This window comes from Bombina bombina, chromosome 7 (assembly GCF_027579735.1).
Source record: "Bombina bombina isolate aBomBom1 chromosome 7, aBomBom1.pri, whole genome shotgun sequence".
Lineage (NCBI taxonomy): Eukaryota > Metazoa > Chordata > Amphibia > Anura > Bombinatoridae > Bombina > Bombina bombina.
The window spans coordinates 251281222-251294385 of record NC_069505.1 but is presented as its reverse complement, the minus strand read 5'-3'; the positions used below and the strand labels follow the sequence as shown (position 1 = coordinate 251294385).

Here is a 13164-nt window from a genome sequence, read left to right as displayed (position 1 = left end):
CAAAAGTATCAAATTTGTAAAATTTGGCAAAAGTGTGCAGTGAAGACAAGTCGCTGCCTTACATATCTGGTTAACAGAAGCCTCGTTCTTGAAGGCCCATGTGGAAGCCACAGCCCTAGTGGAGTGGGCTGTGATTCTTTCAGGAGGCTGCCGTCCAGCAGTCTCATAAGCCAATCGGATGATGCTTTTAAGCCAAAAGGAAAGAGAGGTAGAAGTCGCTTTTTGACCTCTCCTTTTACCAGAATAAACAACAAACAAGGAAGATGTTTGTCTGAAATCTTTTGTAGCCTCTAAATAGAATTTTAGAGCACGGACTACGTCCAAATTGTGTAACAAACGTTCCTTCTTTGAAACTGGATTCGGACATAAAGAAGGTACAACTATCTCCTGGTTAATATTTTTGTTAGAAACAACCTTAGGAAGAAAACCAGGCTTAGTACGCAAAACCACCTTATCTGCATGGAACACCAGATAGGGCGGAGAACACTGCAGAGCAGATTACTCTGAAACTCTTCTAGCAGAAGAAATTGCAACCAAAAACAAAACTTTCCAAGATAGTAACTTAATATCTATGGAATGTAAAGGTTCAAACGGAACCCCTTGAAGAACTGAAAGAACTAGATTTAGACTCCAGGGAGGAGTCAAAGGTCTGTAAACAGGCTTGATCCTAACCAGAGCCTGAACAAATGCTTGAACATCTGGCACAGCTGCCAGTCTTTTGTGTAGTAAGACAGATAAAGCAGAGATCTGTCCCTTTAGAGAACTTGCAGATAATCCTTTCTCCAAACCTTCTTGTAGAAAGGAGAGAATCTTAGGAATTTTTATCTTATTCCATGGGAATCCTTTGGATTCACACCAACAGATATATCTTTTCCATATTTTATGGTAAATCTTTCTAGTTACCGGTTTTCTGGCCTGAACCAGAGTATCTATCACAGAATCTGAAAAGCCACGCTTCGATAGAATCAAGCGTTCAATCTCCAAGCCGTCAGCTGGAGGGAGACCAGATTTGGATGTTCGAATGGACCCTGAACAAGAAGGTCCTGTCTCAAAGGTAGCTTCCATGGTGGAACCGATGACATATTCACCAGGTCTGCATACCAAGTCCTGCGTGGCCACGCAGGAGCTATCAAGATCGCCGAGGCCCTCTCCTGATTGATCCTGGCTACCAGCCTGGGAATGAGAGGAAACGGTGGAAACCAAAGTGCTACTAGTGCATCTACTAGAGTCGCCTTGGGATCCCTGGATCTGGACCCGTAGCAAGGAACCTTGAAGTTCTGACGAGACGCCATCAGATCCATGTCTGGAATGCCCCATAATTGAGTTATTTGGGCAAAGATCTCCGGATGGAGTTCCCACTCCCCCGGATGGAATGTCTGACGACTCAGAAAATCCGCCTCCCAGTTTTCCACACCTGGGATGTGGATCGCAGACAGGTGGCAGGAGTGATCCTCCGCCCATTGAATTATTTTGGTCACTTCTTTCATCGCCAGGGAACTCCTTGTTCCCCCCTGATGATTGATATACGCAACGGTCGTCATGTTGTCTGATTGGAACCTTATGAATCTGGCCTTTGCTAGTTGAGGCCAAGCCCTGAGAGCATTGAATATCGCTCTCAGTTCCAGAATGTTTATCGGGAGAAGAGACTCTTCCCGAGACCATAGACCCTGAGCTTTCAGGGATTCCCAGACCGCGCCCCAGCCCACTAGACTGGCGTCGGTCGTGACAATGACCCACTCTGGTCTGCGGAAGCTCATTCCCTGGTACAGATGGTCCAGGGTCAGCCACCAACGGAGTGAATCTCTGGTCTTCTGATCTACTTGAATCATTGGAGACAAGTCTGTATAGTCCCCATTCCACTGTTTGAGCATGCACAGTTGTAATGGTCTTAGATTAATTCGTGCAAAAGGAACTATGTCCATTGCTGCAACCATCAACCCTACTACTTCCATGCACTGCGCTATGGAAGGACGAGGAACAGAATGAAGAACTTGACAAGAGCTTAGAAGTTTTGACTTTCTGACCTCTGTCAGAAAATCCTCATTTCTAAGGAATCTATTATTGTTCCCAAGAAGGGAACTCTTGTCGACGGAGACAGAGAACTTTTTTCTATGTTCACCTTCCATCCGTGTGATCTGAGAAAGGCCAGAACGATGTTTGTATGAGCCTTTGCTTTTGACAGGGACTACGCTTGTATTAGAATGTCGTCCAAGTAAGGTACTACTGCAATGCCCCTTGGTCTTAGAACCGCTAGAAGGGACCCTAGTACCTTTGTGAAAATCCTTGGAGCAGTGGCTAACCCGAATGGGAGGGCCACAAACTGGTAATGCTTGTCCAGAAAAGCGAACCTTAAGAACTGATGATGTTCTTTGTGGATAGGAATATGTAGGTACGCATCCTTTAGATCCACGGTAGTCATAAATTGACTTTCCTGGATAGTGGGTAGAATCGTTCGAATGGTTTCCATCTTGAACGATGGTACCCTGAGAAATTTGTTTAGGATCTTCAAATCCAAAATTGGTCTGAAAGTTCCCTCTTTTTTGGGAACTACGAACAGATTGGAATAAAATCCCATTCCTTGTTCCTTTATTGGAACTGGGTGTATCACTCCCATCTTTAACAGGTCTTCTACACAATGTAAGAACGCCTGTCTCTTTATTTGGTTTGAGGATAAGTGAGACATGTGGAACCTTCCCCTTGGGGGTAGTTCCCTGAATTCCAGGAGATAACCCTGAGAAACTATTTCTAGCGCCCAGGGATCCTGAACATCTCTTGCCCAAGCCTGAGCAAAGAGAGAGAGTCTGCCCCCCACTAGATCCGGTCCCGGATCGGGGGCTACTCCTTCATGCTGTTTTGTTAGTAACGGCAGGCTTCTTGGCCTGCTTACCCTTGTTCCAGCCTTGCATCGGTTTCCAGGCTGGTTTGGGTTGTGAGGCATTACCCTCTTGCTTAGAGGATGCAGAATAAGAGGCTGGTCCGTTCCTGAAATTGCGAAAGGAACGAAAATTAGACTTATTTTTGGCCTTGAAAGGCCTATCTTGTGGAAGGGCGTGGCCCTTTCCCCCAGTGATGTCTGAAATAATCTCTTTCAATTCTGGTCCAAATAGAGTTTTACCTTTGAAAGGGATGTTAAGCAATTTTGTCTTTGATGACACATCCGCTGACCAAGACTTTAGCCAAAGCGCTCTGCGCGCCACGATAGCAAACCCTGAATTTTTCGCCGCTAATCTAGCTAATTGCAAAGCGGCATCTAAAATAAAAGAGTTAGCCAACTTAAGTGCGTGAACTCTGTCCATAACCTCCTCATATGGAGTCTCTCTACTAAGCGAGTTTTCTAGTTCCTCGAACCAGAACCACGCTGCTGTAGTGACAGGAACAATGCACGAAATGGGTTGTAGAAGGTAACCTTGCTGTACAAAAATCTTTTTAAGCAAACCCTCCAATTTTTTATCCATAGGATCTTTGAAAGCACAACTATCTTCGATAGGAATAGTAGTGCGTTTGTTTAGAGTAGAAACTGCCCCCTCGACCTTAGGGACTGTCTGCCATAAGTCCTTTCTGGGGTCGACCATAGGAAATAATTTCTTAAATATAGGGGGGGGAACAAAAGGTATGCCGGGCTTTTCCCACTCCTTATTTACTATGTCCGCCACCCGCTTGGGTATAGGAAAATCGTCGGGGTGCACCGGAACCTCTAGGAACTTGTCCATTTTGCATAATTTCTCTGGAATGACCAAGTTGTCACAATCATCCAGAGTAGATAACACCTCCTTAAGCAGAGATGTTCTAATTTAAATTTAAATGTCACAACATCAGGTTCAGCTTGTTGAGAAATTTTTCCTGAATCTGAAATTTCCCCATCTGACAAAACCTCCCTCATGGCCCCTTCAGATTGGTGTGAGGGTATGACAGAACAATTATCATCAGCGCCCTCCTGCTCTTCAGTGTTTAAAACAGAGCAATCGCGCTTTCTCTGATAAGTAGGCATTTTGGATAAAATATTTGCTATGGAGTTATCCATTACAGCCGTTAATTGTTGCATGGTAATAAGCATTGGCGCACTAGATGTACTAGGGGCCTCCTGTGTGGGCAAAACTGGTGTAGACACAGTAGGAGATGATGAAGTATCATGTTTACTCCCCTCATCTGAGGAATCATCTTGGGCAATTTCATTATCTGTGGCAGTACTGTCCTTACTTTGTTTGGACGCTATGGCACAATTATCACATAAATTTAAATGGGGAGACACATTGGCTTTCATACATATAGAACATAGCTTATCCGAAGGCACAGACATGTTAAACAGGCTTAAACTTGTCAACAAAGCACAAAAAACGTTTTAAAACCAAACCGTTACTGTCTCTTTAAATTTTAAACAGAAAACACTTTATTACTGAATATGTGAAAAAGTATGAAGGAATTGTTCAAAAATTACCAAAATTTCACCACAGTGTCTTAAAGCATTAAGAGTATTGCACACCAATATTCAGAGCTTTAACCCTTAAAATAACGGAACCGGAGCCGTTTACAAATTTAACCCCTATACAGTCCCAGCTATAGCCTTTGCTGAGACCCAACCAAGCCCAGAGGGGAATACGATACCAATTGACGCCTTCTAGAAGCTTTTCCAGCAAATTTCAGATCCTCACACATGCATCTGCATGCCCTGCTCTCAAAAAACAACTGCGCAGTAATGGCGCGAAAATGAGGCTCAGTCTACAACTAGGAAGGCCCCCCTGACTGGAAAAGGTGTCTAACATAGTGCCTGCCGTTTAATAAACGTTCCCCAAGTTTATAAATGCGAATTGTCAGCATAAATATGAATAAAATGCCCAAATAAAGCAATCGATTTAGCCCATAAAAATGTCTACCAGTTTTTTAGCCCATATTAAGCCCTTTATTCTGTTTGTTTGACTAAGAAAATGGCTTACCGGTCCCCATGAGGGGAAATGACAGCCTTCCAGCATTACATGGTCTTGTTAGAAATATGGCTAGTCATACCTTAAGCAGAAAAGTCTGCTAACTGTTTCCCCCAACTGAAGTTACTTCATCTCAACAGTCCTATGTGGAAACAGCAATCGATTTTAGTTACTGTCTGCTAAAATCATCTTCCTCTCACAAACAGAAATCTTCATCCTTTTCTGTTTCAGAGTAAATAGTACATACCAGCACTATTTTAAAATAACAAACACTTGATAGAAGAATAAAAACTACATTTAAACACCAAAAAACTCTTAACCATCTCTGTGGAGATGTTGCCTGTGCAACGGCAAAGAGAATGACTGGGGTGGGCGGAGCCTAGGAGGGACTATATGGCCAGCTTTGCTGGGACTCTTTGCCATTTCCTGTTGGGGAAGAGATATCCCACAAGTAAGGATGACGCCGTGGACCGGACACACCAATGTTGGAGAAATCAGTCTTGAGATATTTCTTGGCCCAGTGTTGACGTTTCAGCTTGTGTGTCTTGTTCAGTGGTGGTCGTCTTTCAGCCTTTCTTACCTTGGCCATGTCTCTGAGTATTGCACACCTTGTGCTTTTGGGCACTCCAGTGATGTTGCAGCTCTGAAATATGGCCAAACTGGTGGCAAGTGGCATCTTGGCAGCTGCATGCTTGACTTTTCTCAGTTCATGGGCAGTTATTTTGCGCCTTGGTTTTTCCACACGCTTCTTGCGACCCTGTTGACTTTTTTGAATGAAACGCTTGATTGTTCGATGATCACGCTTCAGAAGCTTTGCAATTTTAAGAGTGCTGCATCCCTCTGCAAGATATCTCACTATTTTTGACTTTTCTGAGCCTGTTAAGTCCTTCTTTTGACCCATTTTGCCAAGGAAAGGAAGTTGCCTAATAATTATGCACACCTGATATAGGGTGTTGATGTCATTAGACCACACCCCTTCTCATTACAGAGATGCACATCACCTAATATGCTTAATTGGTAGTAGGCTTTCGAGCCTATACAGCTTGGAGTAAGACAACATGCATAAAGAGGATGATGTGGTCAAAATACTCATTTGCCTAATAATTCTGCACTCCCTGTATATATATATATATATATATATATATATATATATATGTGTGTGTGTGTATATATATATATATATATATGTGTGTGTGTATGTGTGTGTGTGCATATATATATATATATATATATGTATATATATATATATATATGTGTGTGTGTGTATATGTGTGTGTGTGTGTATATATATATGTAGTTAAAGGGTTAACACTGCTGTATGTGTATTTCTGGCAATTAAGGGGTTAAATCTGTGTGTATGTGAAATAATAGAAACAGAAATTGAAACGGAGCAAAGCTAATGCTGCTTGTACTTCACCCTGTTTTGTTTACCTGTTAGCGTTATAGTCTAATCCTCCAACTTCTTTACTTGCTTGTAATAAATCTAAAATCCCAGCTGAGCTCCCGCTATCCTTTTTGACTTTGGAATTTCGAGGTGGTTTTGCTTCTGTGTCAATGTGTAGCGAGCCTTCATCGGACGAAGCGTCACTCTGGAAAACGCACAGCAGTAATCATTATACAAATATCCCCTTAATGTGCTCTATTGTGAATACTATAGAATAAATATAAAATTAAAAGATATTATCAGGTTAAAGAATTAAACAGATATACGCTAGATTGTTCAGCAATTAAAAGCATGTTCTTATTTTACGCATGAGATCAATACTTGTCTTTCACCAAAATGCTCAGTGAAGATGCTGTAACGTTACAGCTGTATCTAGTGGTTTCTAATGTGTGCACCCTTGTTACTCACAGATTAGCACTAGACTGAGCATGAGCACTTTACAGCTAGAGGACAGCCCTGGAACTTTCATAATGAGGAAGACAAGTACACTATTTATGATTAAACCATTTAATTTATAATTAACTCATTAAGAACTAGATTACAAGTGGAGCACTTAGATATTAGAACTATTGTGTGCTAACACTGCTCACTTTTAAGCAATGCCACTTATTTATGCACTTATATTACAAGATGAAAGTAACATATTAATGTTAACATTTGGTTGTCAGCTATTGCTCAAGTGCTAAGCCAAAAGTATATGGTTACAATACTGCACATATATGAACACACACACGATCATGTACCCTTCCAAATCCAGCAACCAATCCTATACCATATCCCTTTAAATCACTATTAAAATGTTTATTTTAATACTAATAATTTGTTTAACATGTGATATATATATATATATATATATATATATATATATATATATATATATATATATATATATATAAAAATGAGTGAAATGGTTTATTTCCATATAAATGACATGTGTTTTGTTATGCATTTTACTTCCGGTCTTCAGAAGCGCTAAGGATAACACACCCTGCGGTATAGGTTTGCTCTTCTTGTAATCTAACGCTAAATGTTTAATTAAGCATAGTAAAGAGATGTGCAATGTACTTTATTTATTTGGCTGGCTTTCCCTGTTTTATGATCTATGCTAGGGACTACAATGAATGCCAGGTAAACATATTTATGAGAGTTACTAAGGCATGTAACTTTGGAACTAAAAAACTAGCAATAACAATAAGTTACAGTTTGATGCACATATAAAACAATTATTTCTTCCATAAAGTGGTGATAGTCCACAAGCTGTTACTTCTGGGATTAAATTTCTAGCAACTAAAAGGAGGCAGAGTCCCAAAACTCCAGAAGCAATGAATCCCTCCCATCTCTCTGGTATGCCACTCTTATCTTTGAATCCACAGGAGGAAGGTGAAGAATTGAGGTGCTTCAGATTCTTTAATGAGAGGGGTTCTCAGAACAATTTGAGGCCCATTCCCCCCCCCCCCCCAGAGAGCTGCTACTTGAGACAGAGGGGAGATTGGAGCATTGGGAAGTAGCACAATCACACCCTATGGGAGTTAGTCACAAGTCTGCCCCAGGTGATGCAGGGATCTGTCCCTTAGACTTCTCCTGTTGGGTAGTCAATATAGTCCATGATAGGTACGTGGACAATTTTTTGAACTCACATAGCCCACACGCCTTTAGCAGGTACATGTAGTATAGTACATCATAGCCAGGAGACATTTTTTTGTGTCATTTGTACTACAAGTCTCTCTTTGGTATGTGAATTGGTCCTTGCATTCAAATCCTGCCAATTTCCCTGTTTTTTTGTGTCATTTGTAATACAAGTCTCTCTTTGGTATGTGAATAGGTCCCTGCATTCAAATCCTGCCAATTTCCCTGTTTTTTGTGTCATTTGTACTACAAGTCTCTCTTTGGTATGTGAATTGGTCCCTGCATTCAAATCCTGCCAATTTCCCTGTTTTTTGTGTCATTTGTACTACATGTCTCTCTTTGGTATGTGAATTGGCCCCTGCATTCAAATCCTGCCAATTTCCCTGTTTTTTTTGTGTCTTTTATACTTCAAGTCTCTTTTTGGTATGTGAATTGGTCCCTGCATTCTAATTCTGCCAATTTCCATGTTTTTTGTGTCATTTGTACTACAAGTCTCTCTTTGGTATGTGAATTGGTCCCTGCATTCAAATCCTGCCAATGTCCCTGTTTTTTGCGTCATTTGTACTACAAGTCTCTCTTTGGTATGTGAATTGGTCCCTGCATTCAAATCCTGCCAATTTCCCTGTTTTTTGTGTCATTTGTACTACAAGTCTCTCTTTGGTATGTGAATTGGTCCCTGCATTCAAATCCTGCCGATTTCCCTGGGTTTTTTGTGTCATTTGTACTACAAGTCTCTCTTTGGTATGTGGATTGGTCCCTGCATTAAAATCCTGCCAATTTCCCTGTTTTTTGTGTCATTTGTACTACAAGTCTCTCTTTGGTGTGTTAATTGGTCTCTGCATTTAAATCCTGCCAATTTCCCTGTTTTTTTTTTGTGTCATTTGTACTTCAAGTCTCTTTTTGGTATGTGAATTGGTCCCTGCATTCAAATCCTGCCAATTTCCCTGGGGTTTTTTTTGTGTCATTTGTACTACAAGTCTCTCTTTGGTATATGAATTGGTCCCTGCATTCAAATCCTGCCAATTTCCCTGTTTTTTTGTGTAATTTGTACTACAAGTCTCTCTTTTGTATGTGAATTGGTCCCTGCATTCAAATCCTGCCAATTTCCATGTTTTTTGTGTCATTTGTACTACAAGTCTCTCTTTGGTATGTGAATTGGTCCCTGCATTCAAATCCTGCCAATGTCCCTGTTTTTTGCGTCATTTGTACTACAAGTCTCTCTTTGGTATGTGAATTGGTCCCTGCATTCAAATCCTGCCAATTTCCCTGGTTTTTTTGTGTCATTTGTACTACAAGTCTCTCTTTGGTATGTGAATTGGTCCCTGCATTCAAATCCTGCCAATTTCCCTGGGTTTTTTTTGTGTCATTTGTACTACAAGTCTCTCTTTGGTATGTGGATTGGTCCCTGCATTAAAATCCTGCCAATTTCCCTGTCTTTTGTGTCATTTGTACTACAAGTCTCTCTTTGGTATGTGAATTGGTCCCTGCATTCAAATCCTGCCAATTGCCCTGGGTTTTTTTGTGTCATTTGTACTACAAGTCTCTCTTTGGTATGTGAATTGGTCCCTGCATTAAAAATCCTGTCAATATACTCAACATACTACCGGTCTCCCACCCCCTCAAAAGCTCACAATCATCCAAAACCCACATAGCCATACATTTAGCTCTTTTTCCTCTGTTACAGAGGATGAAGTTTCTGCCCTTATACTATTCTCTCACCTCACTACCTGTCCCCTCGACCCCATTTACACACAACAACTACTCCCCTCCCTCTCTTCTACCCTTACCCCTATACTCACACACATCTTGAACCACTCCCTCAGCACTGGTATAATTCCCACATCTCTTAAACATGCGTTAGTCACGCCTATCCTCAAATAACCTTCTCTTGATCCAACCTCCCCATCCAAATACCGCCCTATTTCCCTACTACCTCTTGCCTCAAAGCTTCTTGAAAAGCTAGTATATGCACGTCTATCCCATTTATTTACATAAAACTCCCTCCTTGACCCACTGCAATCTGGATTTTGCCCATTCACTCAACAGAGACAGCAATTGTTAAGGTTTCCAACGACCTACTTACAGCAAAATCAAAAGGCCACTTCTCTCTACTTATCCTCCTTGATCTGTCAGCAGCCTTTGATACTGTCGACCACCCTCTTTTGCTCCAAAGCTCTCTCTTGGTTATCTTCCTATCTGTCTAACCGTACCTTTAGTGTAGCCTTCTCTGGGGTATCCTCTGCCCAGTTACCTCTTTCTGTTGGGGTACCACAAGGCTCTGTCCTCTGTCCCCTTCTCTTCTCAATCTACATGTCCTCACTAGGTTCCTTAATAAAGTCCCACGGGTTTCATTATCATTTGTATGCCGACGATACCCAAATCTACCTCTCTGCACCAGAACTATCTCCTTCTTTGCTAACCCGTGTCACTAACTGTCTCTCTCATATCTCATCTTGGATGTCCTCTCACTACCTCAAGCTAAATCTCTCCAAAACTGAGCTCCTTATTTTCCCCCCTTCTTCCAAAATCTCCACCCCCCCATGTCTCTATAACTGTTGATAACTCCATCATTACCCCAACCTCACATGCCCGATATCTTGGGGTCACACTTGACTCAGATCTTTCTTTCACTCCTCATATTCAGTCCTTGGCTAAAGCCTGCCGCTTCCACCTTAAAAACATCGCTAAAATTAGACATTTCCTTACACAAGACACAACAAAGCTTTTAATCCACTCTCTCATCCTTTCCCGCCTCAACTACTGCAACTCTATCCTCTCTGGTCTCCCTAGCTGCCACCTAGCTCCTTTACAATCCATAATTAATGCCTCTGCCAGGCTCATCTTCCTTGCACATCGCTCTTCATCTGCCGCACCTCTCTGCCAATCCCTTTACTGGCTTCCTCTTGCCTCCAGGATTAAACACAAAATTCTCACTCTGACACACAAAGCCCTGGATTGCATGTCAGACTATGGCCTCTAGTTATGAAAGTCTGCCAGACTGTGAGCTGCCAGACTTCGCTGAAAACGGCGAGCAATACGCTCGCCGTATTCATCATTGCACCAGCAGCTCACAAGAGCTGCTGGTGCAACGCCGCCCCCTGCAGACTCGCAGCCAATAGGCCGCCAGCAGGGGGGTGTCAATCAACCCAATCATACTCAATCGGGTTGATTTCCGGCGATGTCTGTCCGTCTGCTCAGAGCAGGCGGACAGGTTATGGAGCAGCGGTCTTTATGACCGCTGCTTCATAACTGCTGTTTCTGGCGAGTCTGATGACTCGCCAGAAATACGGGGCATCAAGCTCCATATGTTGGCTTGATACATATGCCCCCTTGTCTTCAGATACTCTCCCTCCCGTCCCCTTCGCTCCGCTCATGATCTCCTACTCTCCTCCTCTCTTGTTACCTCCTCACATTCCCGTCTACAAGATTTCTCCAGACTGGCTCCCATCTTATGGAACTCTCTGCCTCGCTCCACAAGAATCTCCCCTAGTTTTAAAAGCTTCATGTGCTCTCTGAATACTCTACTATTCAGGGATGCTTACAACCTACACTATGTATACCCCATAGCATGTAAGTCTATGAGGCCAGCTGTTTGTAGTTCACCTTCATAAGAGCCGACTACAACAGTGCAACTCTCAGCAGGACCCTCTCTCTCGCCATTTGATCCCTGTAATCATTTTTTATATACCACCTATGTTCATAGCGCTGCAGAACCTGTTCGCGCTCTACAAATACCTGATAATAATAATCTTATTATACAGTCATTACCACATACACATTGACTTTATATTGCATATTAGTCAAGATGCAGTGCATGGAGATTAATTATTGGGCAGCAGGGACATTCTTGTAGATTTATATACACTTTTTATTATGTATATGTGCATAAAGAGACTCCTACATAATTTAGATGTAGTGAGAGGTTTAAAAATCTATCTACAAGGTACAAAGGATTTTAGACAATCCTTTAATTTGTTTATTCATTTAATGGGTCCACATAAAGGTGAGAAGGCTGCAGCTGTTACTGTAGCTTCTTGGCTAAAACAGATGATTCAAAAGGCTTACTTGGAAGCGGGAAAATCTTCCCCAAAATGCATTACAGCCCACTCTATCAGATCAGTTTCCACTTCCTGGGCTTTCAAAAATAGGGAATCTGTTGAACAAATTTGAAAGGACGCAACATAGTCCTCTTTATGTACTTTCACTAAATTCTACCATTTTGATGTTTTTGCTTCTTCTGGGGCACCTTTTGGAAGGAAAGTCCTCCAGCCAACAGTGTCTGATAGCTAGGTGCCTGCTTTTTAACCCCTTAATGACCACAATGTACCCTGTATGTCACTGGTCGTTAAGGGTTTTTTCAGGACATAATAGCACAAGTCTAGCAAGAACACGCTATTAATGCACTCCCTCCAGCAGGCTTTGTGGAATAGAGCAGTCTCAACGCTGGTGGCAAGACCGTGCTATAAAACAATTAAGTCCCAAAAAAAGGCCAGTGACATACAGGGTACGTCGCTGGTCCTTAAGGGGTTAAAATAACATTTGTCCTACCCAATTACTTGTGCACTTCAGAGCTTGGGTTTTAGTTCCCAAGAGTAATGGCTTGTGGAATCTCACCACCTTATGAAAGAAAACAATGTATGTTTACTTGATAAATTAATTACTTTCATGGTTGTGAGAGTCTATGAGACCCGCTCAATTTCTTTACCATTAATTAATATTTTGGCGGCAGTTCTAGTTTCACCTAATTTTCTTTGCTTTGCCCTTTCCTACCTTTCTGTGCTTTGCTATACGTCGGACTGGCAAACCAGAGAGGTGGGAGGGATAAAGTGCTTTTAGAGTTTTAGGAATCTTTGCCTCTTCCTAGTAGCGAGCAGTTGAATCAAAGGAGTAATGGCTTGTGGTCTCTCATCACCATTAAAGAAATACATTTATCAGGCAAGCATAATTTTTTAATTTTTTGCACAGATATTTCCAATGCATTACTTAAAGGGAAATTTAAAACATGTATTTATACATAAGAAATTATTCCACTGCTTTGCAAAAGATCTGCATTTACAGCTCTTATAATGCTAGAATTTTTTTTTGCAAACCTCTGACACACACCTTGAAAAGTATTTTGTTATTTATCTTACATTCTTTGCTGTGGTGAATGAGAGACAGATATAAACAAGCTCG

General features: G+C 41.6%; 1 protein-coding gene across 2 annotated transcripts in view; it reads right to left on the bottom strand.

Annotated features, from left to right (window-relative positions):
- Positions 1 to 13164, bottom strand: part of PHF2 (PHD finger protein 2) — a 697107-nt gene that overhangs the window by 70500 nt on the left and 613443 nt on the right. For both annotated transcript variants that reach the window (XM_053720695.1, XM_053720696.1), the window contains one exon: positions 6351 to 6508. In XM_053720695.1, the coding sequence (XP_053576670.1) occupies positions 6351 to 6508 (158 nt within the window). The remainder of the gene's footprint in view (positions 1 to 6350; positions 6509 to 13164) is intronic.